At 46.4% G+C, this 18,357-nt stretch overlaps 2 protein-coding genes across 2 annotated transcripts in view; one reads left to right on the forward strand and one right to left on the reverse strand.

Moving 5' to 3' along the window:
• The window catches only part of LOC119171853 (amine oxidase [flavin-containing] B), a 73,692-nt gene extending 65,992 nt beyond the window's left edge, over positions 1 to 7,700 (reverse strand). The window contains exon 1 of the mRNA XM_075892502.1: positions 7,569 to 7,700. The gene's annotated coding sequence lies outside the window, so the exon portion shown is untranslated. The remainder of the gene's footprint in view (positions 1 to 7,568) is intronic.
• Positions 335 to 5,071, forward strand: LOC119171854 (carboxypeptidase inhibitor). Its single transcript, XM_037422716.2, has 3 exons — positions 335 to 492; positions 3,726 to 3,842; positions 4,823 to 5,071. Exons 1-3 carry the CDS (start codon positions 441 to 443, stop codon positions 4,945 to 4,947), a joined length of 294 nt encoding a protein of 97 aa, XP_037278613.2. The 5' UTR covers positions 335 to 440; the 3' UTR covers positions 4,948 to 5,071.
• Positions 7,701 to 18,357: the final 10,657 nt, after the last annotated feature.

Raw genomic sequence — 18,357 nt, forward strand, 5'->3', positions numbered from 1 at the left:
ACAGCCATATTTTGGCTCTTCTTGGCCATTTTATATGCCAAAACGTTCCCTTAAATAAATATCCCCACACTTAGTTCTACAAGCGGCCACGCGTCACGGTTCACTTGCAACCGCCGCGTGCAACTCGTAATTGCACAAGGACATGCTTGTGCATCGCGAAACCAGCTGGCCCTCCGCAACGCCGGAAGGTAAAGAAGAAAAAAAAAAAAACGAGCGAATGAATGCAGTGAAAAGGAGGCTAGGAAAGTTGCGCGATCTCCCGCCGAGTGTGCGGAAACAAAACAACTTTCGCACGCGCCCCTCTCAAGCACGTGGTCTGCACATCCCGTCGAAAGGGGGAAGAAATAAAACGCGCCGCTCGCAATCGTGACGGGCATTGAAAAGCAGCCACCAGTCCGAGTGAGAGCCGACCTTCCAGCAAGAAACATCGCCTCGCAGCCATGGCAGCCACGCTTCCAGTCTTCGTCGTCGTCGTCTTCGCCCTGGTTCTCGGTAAGCCACCAGAACAGTTTCACGTGAGTCGTCCTACAAGCCTCACACTCGAACCATCGCATGGTTTGGTCATGGCGTGCACTTAACAACGTTATGGAATACGGCGACAGAGAGGCGCGCTGTAGGGTTTGTTTGGACGCTTAGATTTAGGTGCATGTTAAAAAAAAAAAAGAACCCTGCAGGTGGTCGAAGTTTCCGCAGCATTCCGCAGCAATGATTCCCATAAGCATATCGTTGTTTTGAGGCGTAAAACTACAACGATTCGTGTTACTATTATTTCAGGTTAAAGGCAAATATAAATTGCGAAAAAAAAAAAACATATCGACATAGCCACCCCAAAAAACAGGTCCCACACGTAACCGTACGCCGAATTAATCACCCAGATAATTTATGTCACCTGAGAATAAGTCAATCGAAAGCTTGAAGCATTTGCTGATCATCTTGCTCATGACGTATTAGCCTTAACTGAGATAGACCATCTGTGGTGCTTTGCGTAACTTCTTTTCGCCTTCAGCGCCAAATAAAGTGCACTAAACGCACTAACTATATTCATCGGGTTCAGTTCAGTCAAGCTTGAGAAATATTTTCATTCCTCATTGCCTTCTTCAAGCAACAACCAATTCAAGTACGACTACGTTTTAATAAAGGTGACGTGTTGCTTTGATGGGCTGCTGTCCTTAAAATACTGGTGGAAAACGTCTAAAGTGCAGTTTCTGTAAATAGTAGAATCCTCTGCGATTATGGCTGCATAGCTGCTTCGGGCGGTTTTTTAATGGCCCACAAAGCTGCTATAATATGCGCACTAAACTTCACTGCAGCTCCAGCTTCCAGAGTTGTCTCTTGCAATGACGATGGTGATAATAGTCCTGAAGAAGGGCGACATAATTTCTTGCGTTTTTTGAGGGAGCATGGCTATGCACTGATATTCGGGGGTGTAAAAACAGCTGGCAATTTTTTTTCTTGAAAATTTCTGCACTTCACGTCTGCTTTGCTATTAGGCAATAGGGCGAAATGAATCAAGGCTCGTTTGTTTGTCGGCCGCAACATAATTAAAACGGAGAACGAAGCCAACGTCGGCATAGGGTACATTATTGGTCCTTTTTAACTGTAGTGTAATAATTGTGACGTGAAAGTATAGAACTGAAGGTGGATAAAAAAATCAACTTGCCGTCTGTTGGAACCGAACCTATACAACCTTCAGATATCGCGTTCGATGCTGTACCGATTCGATGCTGTCTCTCTCACTTCCAGAAGCATAACTAGGGCAAGCTATTATCAGATGGTTGCTTAACAAGTTGTGCTTTTGTTGTGGAAGTCTGAGAAGTACATAAACACCTAGCAAGTAAATAAATGAAAAGCTTTTAACAATAACTATCAGCTCATGTTTTACATGCTACCCATTCGACAAGCTTTCAACGTTTCTTTACACGCCTGACCTGTTTATTTCTTTTTTTATTATGATAATCGTCACCAAGTCGGAAACACAAAAAAGCGTGCGAAAACAAAAAAAATTAAAGAAAAGGATAGGAAAGCCGCTTTTTTCCCCTTAATTGCCGGCACACAGCTCTTTCTGCAACATTAAAGGAGCACTGAAACAAAATTTTGACGACGACACTATCAGTGAGCTAGATTTCTGTAGAGGCATACACATCTACGAAGTGTCAAGGACAAATACAGCCTATAACATATTTAAAATCAATATTAAAAGCCATGCCGCACAACTGAATGACATGCGGAGCCCCTCGCGTCGCCGACATTCATGCGGTGGCTATGTAAACAAACCTACGTCACGAGTTTGTGTTGGCATGGTTGCTTGCGCTAACTGCGACTTCTTCCTCTGTACCTGCAGCTATGCGTGTGCTGGCTGTCAGTGCCAACATTACTATAGATACTAGTAACGTTGGCACTGACAAACAATATTGAATACTAGTAACATTGGACAGTACCAACGTTACTACACCGGAGCTAGTAACGTTGGTCAGTACGGCGTCCGCTCGCATGCGACGCCACGCCACAGTTTTCTACGGTCACGTGGTCTGCTGTGTTTACCTTAACACTGGTACTGCTCCTGCCTCTAGCTTGCTGCTCTTTGAAACCGAAACTGAGACTAAGGCGCTCTAAAAACGCCTCTAAATAAATAACCTTTGCGCACTCACGCCAATGATGTTTCCCGCTTTGATCAGCGGGTCATAACATGACCCCCCCACACACAAATAAATAAACAAAAAAAAGAAAAAGGGACAATCTTTTTGTGTCAGCGCTCCTATAGGCGCAAGCTTCAAGTTCAGGAGGTCATGATACTCTCGTTGCTTGGCGTGTTCTCTTCCTTGTGCCAAATGTAAAGCTGATCTACTATTAACGCAAAGCTGGCCGCTCGAGTGCCTGTTATCGACCCGCCACGGTGATCCACTTGGTATGGTACTCGACTGCTGGCCAACAGGTCGCAGGATCGAATCCCAGCGGCGGCAGCTATACGTTTTCGATGGGGGGGGGGGGTGATTTTAAATGAAAAAAAAAAAGACAAAAGTGAGCCCCATAACTCTCTCAGGGGGAGGACACTCAACAGTAGCTCACGAAGGATGGGGGTAGAAGAGAAGGGATTAAACGGATAGGATTAAAAGGTAGAGAGAGAGAAGGAGAGAGCGAGGCGCAGGGACAGCGAACGACGGAAGTAAGGAGAAGACAGGAAAGATGGACACGGTTGCAGGAATCCGAGGACGGGACACCACTGGCGACGAGAGCTCTTGTCGGCTACAGGAGATGGCGTAGGGCTAATCCAGTCAGCCAGAGCTACGCTGTCGACGTCGTCGGAGAACGGCGTCTGGAGGGGGCGTAGGACCAACCCAGTCGGCCAGAGCTGCACTGTCTTCAGAGATCGCGAGGGCACAGCCGGTCGGCACGGACTCCAGTGAGCGAGTCTTTTCGATGGAGGAGAAAATGCTTGATGGTCCATGTGCTTAGATTTAAGGGCGCGTTAAAGAACACAAAGAGGTCGAAATTTCCGGAGCTTTCCTCTTGGTCATATCGTGGTTTTGGACCCTCGAATCGGATATCATTGTTCCCGGTCACCGAAACCGCATTACGAACTTACAATGAGAGCAATAGTGTGAGTGAAGTGATACTTATTACTTAATGCCGAATACTTTTGGGGCTTTGAAGAGGGGATATAGCGTCGTCTCAATACCATGGTATTTTTTTATTCACCCACAAGATTTCTATTTGCTCGCATGAAGCGTCCAGCCAGGCCAACGAATGCGTCTCCAAGGGCTTCGGCTGTCTCCCTCAATCAGACTGTCCACAGGAGGCTCGCCTGAGCTACGGGGGATGCTCGACCGTCTGTTGCGACTTGTGTAAGTCTGTTTTCTCAATAATCAGCCTCCGTTTTCGAGGCACACTTGTTTGAGTAAAATAAGACCCATTTTTATACGAAAATATTAGCTCATTCAGTGAAACATACTGTCACAGGAACGAGGATATCCGAAAGAAAGGATGAACTGTATATGCAGAATATTACACGGGCAGTCATACAGCCAAGATGGCAGAACACCACCAACAACGCGAGCGCAATAGCAATCTGCGTCTTTGTCGCCTCGATCAAGCATTCTTTTTTGTTCGTCGCCACTTGTAACAATGTTTCTTTCCGCTTGTTTTATCGTTTTAAAGGTATTCCGCATAACGTGTCAGGTTTACGTTCGTTAAATATGGGCATGGTGGGTGTGAAACTCGAAGTAACAGAGAACAATGGTCACTCACTTCCATAAGGGGCTCGCATGTGACTCAAACCTTCGTAGTGCAACATGAATTCGCACGCTCAGCCGGGCTGACGTGAGCAGTGGGTTGCCTGCAATGGTAAGCAGGTTGCCTCCAATGGTAACCAATGTAATGTAAATGTGAAGTAAGAAAAGTGGGTGAAAAGATAACTTGCCGTGAGAAGGAACCGAGCCTACGAGCTTCGAATAACACGTTCGATGCTCTACCACTGAGCTACCCCGGCGGCTATCCCACCAACCACTTCATTGGGTTTATATGCGAATTTAAACATGGGAGTGTCAGTCAGCGCCACCTGTAGCCATGGCAGCGGGTGTGGTTTTTCTTATTACGGCAAGTTATCTTTTCATCCACTTTTCTTTTTTCATATATACATTACGATTGGGTCTAATAACTACCCCTGTACATTCCTTGGCATTGTTTTCTGTTAGATTTCGTTTAATTAACATATATACACTTGGCCGTTTTGCACTTGAACGTGGTGTGGTTTAACGGGGGAGGGGGCTCGTTATATGTAACCTAAAGTGTTCCATTGTATCATTGTTTTTTTATTATTGTTCAGCGAAACTGACTGGCTGCAAAGGCAAGGGAGGCGAGTGCAACCCGCTCGACCGCCAATGCAAAGAACTGCAAGCTGAAAGCGCATCCTGCGGAAAGGGCAAGAAGTGCTGCGTCTGGCTCCACTAACCGCATTTCGTCAACGTTCGGTGACTCTTATAGGGGCGGCGCACAATGTCGTCGTGGATCACGAGGATATCGCACCGAGTTGCTAATAAAGGTGACCAATAAACATTCTCTATGACACGAATAAGATGCTGCCAACCTCTGCTCTTTCCTCGAGCGTAAATAATAAACCAAGTCGTCGTAGGCATGGATGACCGCGTATGACGGATACGACTCGCCACTATAGGTCATCTAGAACGTTTTGTAAGGGTCTTGCTGTTGAGCACAGAGAGATAGAGGGGGGGGGGGTATTTACAGAAAGGCAGAGAGGTCGGCCTGAGCGATAGCTTGCTCTAGCCTGCTACTCTACACTGGGGGAGGGGTAAGGGGAGAAGACTAACGGATGACAATTGTGACATAGAGAGGTGAGTATGTAGAATCATTTCTAGCTGAGACAAATTTTATAGCCGCGCGTATAGTCCTGGCTAGCACAGAAAAGGACAGTTTCAGCAAACAATAGGACGTGAGAAAGATCGTTCCAACATCTTGGAAGCACGGTTTAGCAACATGGCGTTCTATGTGAGGTCGTTAGTTTGTGTGGCGCCTGATCACTTGAAATATCTGACTTTTCATAAGGCATAGCCAGGGCTACACTTCTACATTGTTCCGGAGACGATCGGTTTATAAACGCTCTCGCGGGGTCATGATGTGGACGAAGGGAGCAGACTGCAGGTCGAATATATTTACCTGTTTATTTGGGCAGAACTTGTGGCCACGAAAAAAGGAAGTCAGATTACAGCAAGGCAGTGGCACTGATAGCGGCGAGCTGGGCGTCGGCCGTCGATCAACTGACAAGCGATAAAGCGCGTCGGCATTTATACACGTGTCATCGAACATTCTTGCGATAACGCTAGCGGCCCCGTAGGTTCCAGAATAATCTATAATGTTCGCGAAGTGGGCGTAATCTTAACAAAACGATCTAATACAGCCTTGATGCTTCCCAAACACTGCAGGTGCAGTTCGCGCCGAGAATTACTAGCAGTTTAACGGGGCGATAACAAAATGTGATGAAGGAATGTGGCAATACAGTCATGCCCAAATATAACAATATCCTAGTACCACGAAAATTCCGTTGGTTTGACCGGGCATTGCGTAAATGTGTTTCATAAAAAAATCAAAATAATGAGACAACAAGCTGTTGGGATAGAACTGTAATATCGGATGTTATATGCGACACACGTCAGTGATAAGGATGACACAGTAGCAGGTTCTTAGGACGTGCTTTCATGACAAGGCTCCAACCCTCATAGATGGCTATAAGGAAGTGTGATATTCCGGACGCTGAAACTCTTCTAAGTTTTATTTTCGGGCACTTCGCTCAAACTGCCCTCTTCTCCTCCTGCTCGTTTGTGTTTGGGAGAGAGTGAGCAAAGCGTACACATACGCGCCGTTAATGAAAACATTTGGTGCCTTGACGAAGAGATGTTTACTATAGTTCACTAGCGACATCCCTTGGTCAGGGATTTTTTTTTATGTAAAGTATTATCAACCCATCATCTTACCTTCAGTATTGGGTGAAACGTTCAAGCAAATCGATTTCGAATGGGGGTGAGAGAAACACGAGACGTAATTCAAATTCGACGCAGAGGACAAGCACCCTTCTCGAATGGGGACAAATCAGAGAGAAGTGTGATCCATCTCGATGCAAGTTGTGCATTTCGAGCTGAAGCAATGCTCACACTACAACAACTGGAGGTCTAGTGAATAGCAATTGACTTTTCTGCGCATTGACTGTAACAAATTCCTGTGACTATAGTTCCAAGTGGACGTATTGGCATACGGCACTGATGTGAAGTCAGTGAACTCGACTTTGCTGCCACTAGGTTTGTCAAGCAGATTAATTTTGGAGATTAGATATCATTCTTTGACCCCTACTGGATGAATAGCAACCTTAAAATCACCCAGAATCGGCGAGTATTCTTCAACGTGTGCTTGTTGGTCTCTCATTGTTCATTCACTTGCAGTATAGCACAACATCAAACAATTACAAATGAAATAAAGACGTACACAGGCACTTGCGTCCATTTGTTGTTTTCTTGTGTATTATCGCTTGCTGCGCTATCCTATACACAGCATTCTACGGAACACCACAACAACCATCTTGTTTGACTACGCTTAGGACATGTGTGACCCACTTCGAGGTTCGGACGGCAGAGGTTACGATTTTGCAAGCGTTGCAGTTCTTCTATTACTCTATTTTCTAGTACGAATGCTACCTGCCTCTTCTGAAAAAAAATTTCGTCCTAATCTTCAGTGAAATATTGACCCCTACGACTTTTAATGTACCCAGCTTGTCAGAAAAAAAAGTCTTCAAGTTCCTTGACGATGGCTTGTAACATGAGCGAACCTTCATCTCTTTCGGTTTGAATAAGGTTGTAGCGAATGCCTCAATGCAGTCACAAGCTAGCAGCCTTGAACATGGTACTTCCACAACAAATAGTGGCATCGTTACTTTTCGTGCTGTTAACAAGCCTGAAGCCCAGAATTTCTCTGGAATGCAAATAGCTGCCCTGAGTAGTTTGTAAACTCAATGCCACAGCACGCGAATCTCGATACCAGGAAAATTACGTTTAACGTGTCCTCACCTCAGATGCAGATGCTCGCACCGACGTCGACCAATTACATCACCAATGTAGTCACTAAGGAAAAGTGTTGCCTACATGGGCCACGTGCGTTGTCCGTATGCAGTACTGAGGGTCCGTGAACTCAAGCTGTTGCTGAGGGACCTTGTTTCTTCGTTGTACCACACGTGGTTCCATCCGACATCCCCAATTCACCGTCGCGTCGCCGCAGACCTTTGTCAGCTGTCTTCTAGCCTGCACTTGCCGCAAGCACTAGTACACTGCGTCGACAGCACGTCGCCGAGTGTCTACTCGGGCTCGCACGCAGTACTCCCAGTACTGCCGCTAAACCGCATCGCTTATCGATGGTCGTTCCACGATAGTGGCTGCCCTTGTATCTTTTGTCGATGCTGATCTATGCGCATCGTCTTTCTCAGCTTCAACGGTAGTCGCTAGCTGTCTGTCGGATTACGCGGCTTCCAGGAGGTGCGTTTGCGTTGCTGAATCATCTATGTCACCACGATCTGGTCACGCATCATCCGTTGCTATGATTTCTGCGGTGTCGCGATGGTAGCGGTCGCCGAGAGTGGCGAGCAGCCGAATAGACGTCGCTGAAGCCTGCGCCCACAGGCGAAATCGAGGGGCGGTCGTTTTAAAAACAGCAACGTTTACTACAGCAGCTTATAGTTAGTACAAAGCCGGCCAGCACGACGACGTCGGCTGGGGCCAATCCCTCAAACATGACCTTAAATAACTTTCCTGTCTCTGCTCAGAGATCGATTCCCGGTGCTTGGCGGGAACAGGGGGGGGGGGGGGATGTCTTCGCTGGAACTCTATAAGTGGCATGCCTCCGTTTCCGTGGAAAGAAGGGCTCCCGCACGAGAACCATGTCTCTGGCACAACGCCGTCCAAAACTGCAGTCGTCCGCCTCCGAGTTCGAAGGTGAAATAGTAGTTTCCTTCTCGCCTTCACCTCGCTTCCTACAAACGCTATCTCCACCTCGCCACTGCTTTCCTAATAAAACGCGTAGAATGTTGGCACTACAAGGGTTGGACAAGCCAGGATTTCGCTCTTTGCGACGCTGCTGTCTCCTCTTGCGCATTCGCAAACGCAGCAAATGAAGCGAAACCAGTTTGTCGTGCATGATAGTCATGCGACACAAGCTAGAACGGGTGTGCGACTGCATGACAAATCAGAATCAATACAGGACTGCACAACCGATATATCTCGTTTTTATCGACCGATCGGGAGCTTGTTATCATCCTGAATTCCCATAAGCAGACTGCTCCGGCGTCAAGAATTGTGCCGCAAACATGGAAAACGCAGAGAGAGCTAAAATAGCGCGCTTGATGTACAGGGTCGTCCACTCTTAGTACGAACACCGCGCCGCGTGGCTGCGCTCCGCGGGGCGCCAGCGCTAGCGGTGCGGCCGCGCATCGAAGCTTATCGGCACAGGCGCACAAGAGCTTGGAGGCGGGGCTTCGTTTCGATTAAAAGCGCGGGAGCGCGCCGCGCCTGTTTTGCCGTGAAGCAAACTTAATGCACCTGAGAAACCACAAAGCGTTGCCGGAAAGCGGGCTTCGCTCAGCGCAACGTGTTGACAGTATTTGAGAAGTGAGCGGTCCCTCTTGTTTAAGTACCATAATACTTGTTTAATGTATACATTGTTGCAAACTCTAGAGTATTGGTTTTGCTTGGTTTGTAGTGCTTAAGTCAGTGAAAGAATTTTGGCACTGAGTGGTGCTCTGAGAAGTTCCGACTACCGAGAACTATTTAACGTGCACTGAAATTACGTGCGCACGGGTATTTCTGCATTTCTCCCGCATTTAAACACGGCACATGCTGCCGCGGTCGAACTTGTGTCTGCCGACTAATTTTAGCTGAGCTCTCGACGACTAAGCCTCCGCAGCGGGGCTTTCTGACGGCTCTGCACACTCTGCAAGTATCGAGATTCACGGGTCTAAAACATTGGCTTTGCGTGCTTGTTCTGAAGTATCGGAATGCTCTACAGCTTTACAAGTGTAAAGAAGTTTGCAGACATGGGCAGTTGGACACGAAGTTTATTGCTTGTGCGCTACGTGTCCCAAAGTTCGCAACTATCAGTAGCGGGTAGGTTCCCCTCCAGCTCCAATAACCGCATTAATTCTATTGGGGAGGCTGCTGTATAGGGACCGACAAATGTTGGTGTCGGCCCTGATTCGCTCCCACTCCTCTTGAACAATGGCCCAAAGCACGTCCGCTGAGACGGCACGGAGTTGTCGGTGCGCCAGCGCAAGCTTCATGTTCCCCCACACATTTTCAATAATATTTAAGTCAGGCGACTGTGGAGGCCACTCAAGAACTGCCACGTCGCGACGCTCTAAATATGCAGCAACTTTCTTTGATTTATGAATGGGGGAGTTGTCATGCTGCAGGATGAAATCGTTCTCTGGGAATGGTCCCCCAACGAGATATGGGAGCAGTACGTCGTCCAAGAGCCCGCAGTAGGCATCTGCCGTGAAGCGACCTTCAATTCTGACAAGGGGTCCCAGCCCTTGAGCGGTTACGGCGCCCCAAACGCTCACTGCCGAACGACCGCTGGCTGCCACTCGTTGCATGTATTCCGGCATATACCTGCAAAAAATCAACATAAGTTATTAGCGTCTGAATCAAATCCGAAGGACATGAATTATGTTCTAGGTGGTTCACTCTTGTAGCTGTTGGATATACAGCCGCCCATTTTTTTATCCTGAACGCGCGAACGTCGACCGCCCAGTCGATAAGCGCCGTTTAACGAAGCACATCGGCAAAATAAACGAGAATACGTGCATCCCTGCGATGAACAGTCCTGTGCAGCTGACTTCTGCTAGGCTGTTTCGGGAACCGCACACCAGGACGCCCGAAACATGCGCTTACAGACTCGATGGTCGATGCTCGCGCATTCAGGTTAAAAAATTGGCGGCTGTACTACATTGACGGGACCAAACAAGTTTTCACTTGATGACGTCATACAAAATATGGCAAACGGCGCCGTATTTTTCTCACCTCACATCGCAACATAGATGACAATTTATAACATACCCCTAGACTCTGGCAGAACGTCTTTTCTAAGTATCGCACAGTGCGAGTAAATTGTTTCTTTCATATCTACTATTTTATTGGAGCAAATACTCTCTATTCTATTACATCCAGTATCTTCTGGCCAAAGTTTGCCTGAACATGGCTTAAACTAAATTTAAACTTTTGGACTGGCATTATTATCAGCTGATCATATCTGTCCGCTGAAACAGAAGTATTCTCATTATTATTATTATTATTATTATTATTATTATTATTATTATTATTATTACTTTCGCTTATATGAACACATTTATCGTAAGGACAATATTTCCTGAATCTAAAAGGTATTGTGGTAGTTATTATGCAGAGAATGCAGTGACGGCAGGCAATGCGGCATTTGTCTTCTTTGAAGTAGTTTCATAACGGTTTCGGGCCACCAAAACACGTTCTGGAATACGGGAACTTAAGTAAGTGTTACCTACCGGCAGTTTTGGGGCCGCCAAACCCGCTGCCGCTGGTCCCACCTTGTCGTAAACGAAGATTCATCAGTGAAGACGACCTTCGCCCAGTGTTCCTCGGTCCATTGCAGGTGCTCTGTTGCAAAGTCGAGGCGTTTCTGCTTGTTCACTCCACTTACGATGGGCTTCTGAACTGCCGTTCGAGACTTAAGGCCTGCCGCGTACAGGCGACGTTTCACGGTCGTGTTAGAAACACGCGTCAGCCCTGTACTTTGCTTGATTTCATCAACAGTTGCGCTAGGATTGTCCACAGCTGCTGCCACTATGGCCATGTCCTCATTTTCGGTTGTTACTTGCGGGCGAGGTTTGCGTGGAGCATCCGTAATCTTTCGTTCGTTCCTATACGCCTGGATTATACGGTTAATTGTGGAGAGCGGCCGATTTTTCATTGCAGATATCTGCCTTTGCGTATGGCCTTGCAGGCTCAGGTCCACAATGTCCCTCCTTTCGCTTTCGGGAAGACGCGACATAGCTGCTTGTCAAACGTTCACCGAAAAGTGATGCAGCCTTCCTAGGTCGCAGCCGTTTTTTTACCGAGCGAATGCCATAAAAGAGCAACAAAATAGAAAGACCACAGTTCCTAACTGAAATGCTCATAGCGTGATGTTAGGCCAGCCAATCAATATAATCTCAGTAAAACAACGTCTTCTGACTCGAGCGTATACAGCTTTTCATTGGACAGACGGCACAGTTAACTTGAGAATCATGTGCAACCCCGTATCCGTATCGCCAGGAGATAAGAATGTGTGATGCCCATACTACATGAACCCCAACAGGCCCGCTTAGGGTGATCTTGGAAGGCCAGAATGTGACGGCCCAGCGGAACTTTCTGGACGAGTTCATTTACACGTGTACTGACGATCAAGGTGAAAAAAAAGCGAACCAGACACCACAGACGCTAGCGCCGTCCCGTCCATTTCCCTGTTTGTGTTTCTTTGAGCGACTTATGTTTCGATAACGTGCACGTGGGTGAGACGGCAGGCTACTTCAGCAGTGGCCCCAAGAATATTGTAAGTTATTGTCCAAAAATATGCTGAGGTTAAACTTAGGGCGAACTCGCATAAGACACTCCCCGAAGAAAAGACACGACACATACAAGCACTGTGTGTGGCGTGTACGGCTCGTCGGCTGAGTGCACGGAAGGCTGAAATTAAATCAGAAGTATAGGGTACTAAAGTACGAAGGAGGAGGGGAAGAACGTCAAGGCGCTGACGCAGTCCTTGGGATTTTATCACACATTGAAAACTTATAAATTGTTGCGTTCCTTGAGTTTGGCTAGGGGGTAGTAAAGACAAGAATCTGGAAGATGCGACCCTCAAGAAGAAGCTGTTTTCCGACGGTCGGGCATTTAAGTGGTGATCACGGTGTCATTACTCGCGCAGGTATATTGCAGTGAATTACATGTTTAAGCAGAAGGGTGGACACGTATAAAGTGGTGACAAAGAGTGGGGCCCCTGTTTCCCACTAAAAACCTAAATGGACGGAGCAAACGAAGCTATTCGTATAACAATACAGCAGAATAAAAGAGGTGCAATGCAGGCCTCCGCGGAAAGTAAGTGCCAGAATATAAACGCCCCGATGTTACGTGATATTGATACTTTTGAAAAAAGACAAGAGACCTTAAGACCAACGTCGCGGGATGAATATTCAGCTGGTGTTTCGTCATGGACAGAAAATGAAACAGTGCCCGTGCGCACGCAGTTTCAGGGCACGTTAAATATTTCCCGGTAGTCGAAACTTCTCAGAGCGCCGCTCAGTGGCGAAATTATTTCGCGGATTTAAACACCGCAAACCAAGCAAAACCACCACTCTAGAGTTTGCAACAATGTATACATTACACTGGTATTATGGTACTTAAACAAGAGGGACCACTCATTTATCAAATACCGTAACTACAAAACACGTTGCGCTGAGCGAAGCCCGCTTTCCGGCAACGCTTTGTGGTTTCTCAGGTGCATTAAGTTTGCTTCACGGCAAAACAGGCGCGGCGCGCTCCCGCGCTTTTAATCGAAACGAAGCCCCGCCTCCAAGCTCTTGTGCGCCTGTGCCGATAAGCTTCGATGCGCGGCCGCACCGCTAGCGCTGGCGCCCCGCGGAGCGCAGCCACGCGGCGCGGTGTTCGTACTAAGAGTGGACGACCCTGTACTTCGTATTTTCAGAAGTTGTTTAAGGGGCCGTTTAAAGAGTGGTTGTACACAAACTTCGATCGTTGCCCCAGTCTTGCGAAAAATACGTGTCCGGCAAGCGCGTGAGCTTTCCCGCCGGAACTCCCGAATCTTTTTCCTTCGGCATTTCGGATTCCTGTTTGTGTGCAGCAAGGGACGCTGCAATACGCCGGCATTGCTATTATCAGCCAATACACGCCTCACTTCGATACGGATTATGTATACGTAAACACACGCGCGCCGCGCTGCGCCTCCAACATGCACACGACGGCCGACAGATGGCAGCAATTTCGCATATGGCGATTCTCTGAGTAATAAGACAAGCATGAAACACATGTTTATCACTAGGGTTCACGGGGTCAGACTAGAAGGGGATGAGGCAATGTAATATATAAAAACGATGGTGACAGAAAAATTCAAACACCAAGAAAGCGCTGCATGCACCGTACAAGATGAGGATGGACCAATTAGATCAGCGGCTCCACTGGGACAACGACAGGGGAAAAGGGCAGAGAAATGGCTTCCTAATAGCACATCAACAGGCCCTGACGGCATCCCTGTCATGCTAATAAAGAAACTAGGACCATACACTAAGCAAACATTAAGAGAGGCAGCGAGCAAAGAAATACTGGATGGTGAAGCTCCCAATGGGTGGAAGCTAAGCAGGATGAGCATGATCTATAAAGGAAAGTGGAACAAAGCCATTCTAAACAACTACCGTCCTATAACAGGGACATCAGTAGTTTACAGGCTGGTGATACAGATAGTAAAGGAAAGACTACAGACATGGGTGGAGAGTGAGGGGGTGCTGGGAGAACTACAAAATGAGTTCCGTAAACGAAGGAGGTTGGAGGGCAATCTGTTTTCATTGATGCAGGGTATTGAAATAGCGTAAAAAGAACACAGGCCCCTGTGGCTGGCATTCCTAGATATCAAAGGAGCTTACGGTAGTGTGATTCAAGAAGACCTGCGGGGAATACAGGACACACTAGATGTAGAAGAAGGAATAACTAATCTTCTAAAGGATATCTATAAAAGTAACAAGGTAGTTATGAAATGGGAAGAACAGGTATCTGAACCTATAGAGATACAACGCGGGCTTCGACAGGGATGTCTCTTGTCACCTTTGTTATTTATGCTGTATCTACAGGGACTAGAAGCCAAATTAGAGGGGACTCGACTCGGCTTCAGTCTCTCTTTTGCCAAGAAAGGAAAGACACATTGAACAATCATTACCAGCATTGATGCATGCATATGATATAGTATTAATAGCCGACAACATGCAAGATCTGCAGGGATTTATAGACATCTGTGGTAATGAGGAAGATAGGTTAAATTTGAAGTTCAGCAGGGAAAAATCGGCAATATGACTTTTAATGATAACAAAGGCAGTAAGCATAAGATACAGGAAGTCGCGCTAAAAATAGTGGATAAGTATAAATACTTGGGCGTATGGATAAATAACGGGGCTGAGTATCGAAGGGAGCACGAAAGATACATAATGACTAAGGGCACCAGGAATGCAGCTGTAATGACAAATAGGGCACTGTGGAACTACAATAGGTATGACGTTGTGAGAGGGATTTGGAAATATGTCATGGTCCCGGGTTTGACATTCGGCAGTGCAGTCTTGTGAATGAAAAAAAAAAGAAGTTCAAGCAAGATTGGAAAGTAAACAACGTGGCATAGGTAGACTTGCTTTGGGAGCACACGGGAATACCCCAAATCAGGGGGTACAGGGTGACATGGGATGGACATCGTTTGAGTGCAGGGAAACTATCAGCAAGATAGAATTTGAGGAGCGATTGAGAAAAATAGGAGAGAAGCGTTGGGCTAGGTAAGTTTTCAGCTACTTATACACGAAGAATATTGATACTAATTGGAGGAAGCGAACTCGAAAATTGTTAAGCAAGTACTTAGACAACAGCAAAATAGTAAGCCAAAAGAAAACAGAAAGGGACATGTGGAAGATAGAAAAGCATACGAAATAATCCCTGGAGACCTACCGAACTTTTAAGCAGGAAATCGCAAGAAAAAAGATCTGCGATGATTCTCGGGGTAGTTCTCTGCCCTTCGAGGCTAGAACGGGAGTATTGCAGACCAAGACGTACCGAGCATTATACGAAGGCACAGACACGGTATGTAGTGCGTGTGGAGAGGAGATGGAAACGGCTGAACATTTCATAATGTTCTGTAAAGGGCTCCGCCCTATAGTCGAAGACAATGGCGCCGAATTTTTGAAAGCATTGGGGTTCAGGGACAGTGAAGGCAAAATAGACTTTAGGCGGGTAGAAATAACCAGAAGGAGGCGAACGGATCGGTGGCTACAACCGAGGCGCGAGTGAAATTCAATCCTTAAACATACAGTGATAGTACTCAACATTATGGCTAGGTGGCATGAGCCACCACCCGACCTAAAAGGCACGGCCGGATACATCCATCCATCTATCGTCTTCAGCTTCTTCGGAGGCAGTGTTGTAACATCATGCACAATTGCAGTGAGACGATCGTCGGTAGAAGACTCGTCGAAGAAGCGTTCCCTCGATGAGGGAAAACTTGGAGCACGCTTGGGCTTCCTCTTCAAAACGCGATAGCGCAATCGGGCCTTGGGCGTATTGTCTTCAACCATGCCGCAAGGAACTTCGTGAGTGTAACATTGGCCATTTGAGACTATCCCGGAATGTCCACTGGATGTATGCATTTGCTATGCGCCCTCTACGTCATAGTTCCTCCTTCGGCTTATTGGCGAATGGTATCCACTACTCGCCCGTAATATGCCACGCGCAACCTGGCAGCTGCGCACTTTGTAATGGGTGGGCAGTTTAAAACCACCCACTCGTTGCACAATTCACTTCTGATGCCTCGTGCCATTCTAAGGATGCTGTCACGCAATATTACAGGCATTAAGGAGACCTCGTCCGTCCAAATAAGCGTACATTTGCTTTTGTTTTTTTCAAAGAAACTTCGGGCAACGTCGTGCGTCTGCGGTTGAACACCTGCTTGATACATAAACAGCCTGGGTTTGATCCTCATTTCGAATCGGCAGGCTTTATTTATTTTACTTGCATCTGTGTCACTTTTTTTTTGGTCGTAGTTCAAGCTTATTAACATTTTTCACTCACAACCAACAACGCCGGAATCTCTGTGAAAGGCACTCTTTCATGCTCTAGCATTAATACTGAGGGTATGTGTTGTATTGGAAATGTGTATGCTCTGTACTCAAGACCCCGAACACGAGGAACAAAGAGAAAGACGTCTCTGTGCAGACATAGATTGTATGAGAGCTTGTAAATGATCACAATTATTTTACCTCTTCTATAACTCCGCAACACCACTTTCAGCTTTCCTCACAAACAAGCTAACCGCGAAACTAACACTCTCGTGTTCTTATGAATACGTTTTTAGCAAACTTTTGCGACTTTATTTATTTTCATGTTCTGAGCTAGCACAATGTGTGAAGCGCGCACTAAGCATTGTCGGAGCCTTGGGAGAGCTTCATTGCAAATAGTAGTGAAATTTGTATATAATTGCTTAAAATAAAACACGATTGTTAGAAATTCCTCGCATTCGTTATATAGACACGCTTATACAAATCCATATGCTGGTTGCTATATAGTTTTTTTCTTTTTTTTTTCTGTCACAGTTACACTTAGAACGAGGGAGATACGAAACGCTTCGTAACTTCTAATTCTGGGGTTTCGGCTGACTAAGACTTCAGACATTGAAAAATGAGAACGAAATCTGGACGCAGTGAAGGAACACGAAAAAGCTTACCTGTGCTCACTTTTTCGGAAAATTCCCCGAGGAAGCAACTGCGTCTGTCTTGAGTTTGACTGGTCTGGCGATCCGTTCGTCTAGATCACTCGAGATCGTTTGGTTGGTCCGGCCATGCACTTGCCACTGACCTGCTTGCGACTCGAGAGGACCCTTAAAATCTTTTGCTTTTTAAACCCTCGTTTTTATCAACGCAGTGAGTAGGCACACGACGTTGAGGTGTACTGTTTACCTATCAGTGATAAATTACTGTGACTCAAGCATGACTCACGCAGCCATGGTGCATTGAGAGTGAGAGATACGGGAATGGTGGTGAAAAGCAAAATAAGCGAGATATCTCTCATCGCTCCGTGGAATTCTGGGTTCTGCTCTCCGTTGGACTCGTTTCTTGTTGTAGTGTTAAGCTTCCTCTCTTTAGCAAACTTGAAGCGCGAGCATGACTCACACAGTCACGGTGCATTATGGTAAGACTGATGAGTAAGAGATACATGTTGTAGTGGGATGGACATGGTCGAGGTAGATTTGGGATATTCCCCGAAGCGGTGTTGATTAACCTGGTAAGACAGATGCTTGGGCTAGTTGGTGATTGGGAATCAACATATTTGCACAGCGCAAGACTACGAGTAGTTACGAGTAGTCAGCGCTCTTTCTGTCCTTGTTTCTTCTGCAGTTACGTCGTAACTACTCGTAGTCTTGCGCTGTGCAAATATGTTGATTAACCCTCACCTTCGCACAAGGACCCGATCAAGTGTACTAAAGGACGACTGCCGCTATAGCGCAATAGGCCGCGTTATTCAAAGGTTGCAAGTTCGCTTCTGACGGCGGCAAGTTGCCTCCTCGAACAATTTAATTTTTTTTCGAATTTAAATCGTGACTATTGCAGTATAGCTAAGAGACAACAAACGTCCCCTATACTTTCCCTGGCTAGCCATGTCTTTTGTTTTCTTGTGGGGACGAGGCCTTGAAACGCCGTTCGACGTCTCGTCCCAACTCGCGCCAGACTTCATGCCTTCAGGTAGATGTATGCGATGGTTTATTGGTCAGCTGCCAGCTCGTAAAAAAAAAAAAAAAAGATCCCGCGCTGCGTTACGCCTTCTTGCAAAGTAGAGAGTTCCACACCCACTGCCGCTGGCTAATACACCCATGTTTAAGCAAAAGAGAAATTTAATAGATTGTTTTCTTTTTTTCTTTTTAGACAGCCCCTAATGATAAAATAAAAGCCAGTGAAGCCAAAGAAAGAGTATAGGAAACATTGTATTATAGTATCTCAACTGTACTGCAACAAGAATTACGATACAAATTTAAAGAATTAAAATG

The sequence above is a fragment of the Rhipicephalus microplus genome, chromosome 4, assembly GCF_043290135.1.
Source record: "Rhipicephalus microplus isolate Deutch F79 chromosome 4, USDA_Rmic, whole genome shotgun sequence".
Classification (NCBI taxonomy): domain Eukaryota; kingdom Metazoa; phylum Arthropoda; class Arachnida; order Ixodida; family Ixodidae; genus Rhipicephalus; species Rhipicephalus microplus.

What these genes read in the sequence shown, in the direction of transcription:
- LOC119171854 (XM_037422716.2), top strand. Translation starts at nt 441, where the DNA reads ATGGCAGCCACGCTTCCAGTCTTCGTCGTCGTCGTCTTCGCCCTGGTT. An exon ending in CGTCTTCGCCCTGGTTCTCG is followed by an intron (nt 493 to 3,725) that starts GTAAGCCACCAG and finishes GCTCGCATGAAG; the next exon opens with CGTCCAGCCAGGCCAACGAA. An exon ending in GACCGTCTGTTGCGACTTGT is followed by an intron (nt 3,843 to 4,822) that starts GTAAGTCTGTTT and finishes ATTATTGTTCAG; the next exon opens with CGAAACTGACTGGCTGCAAA.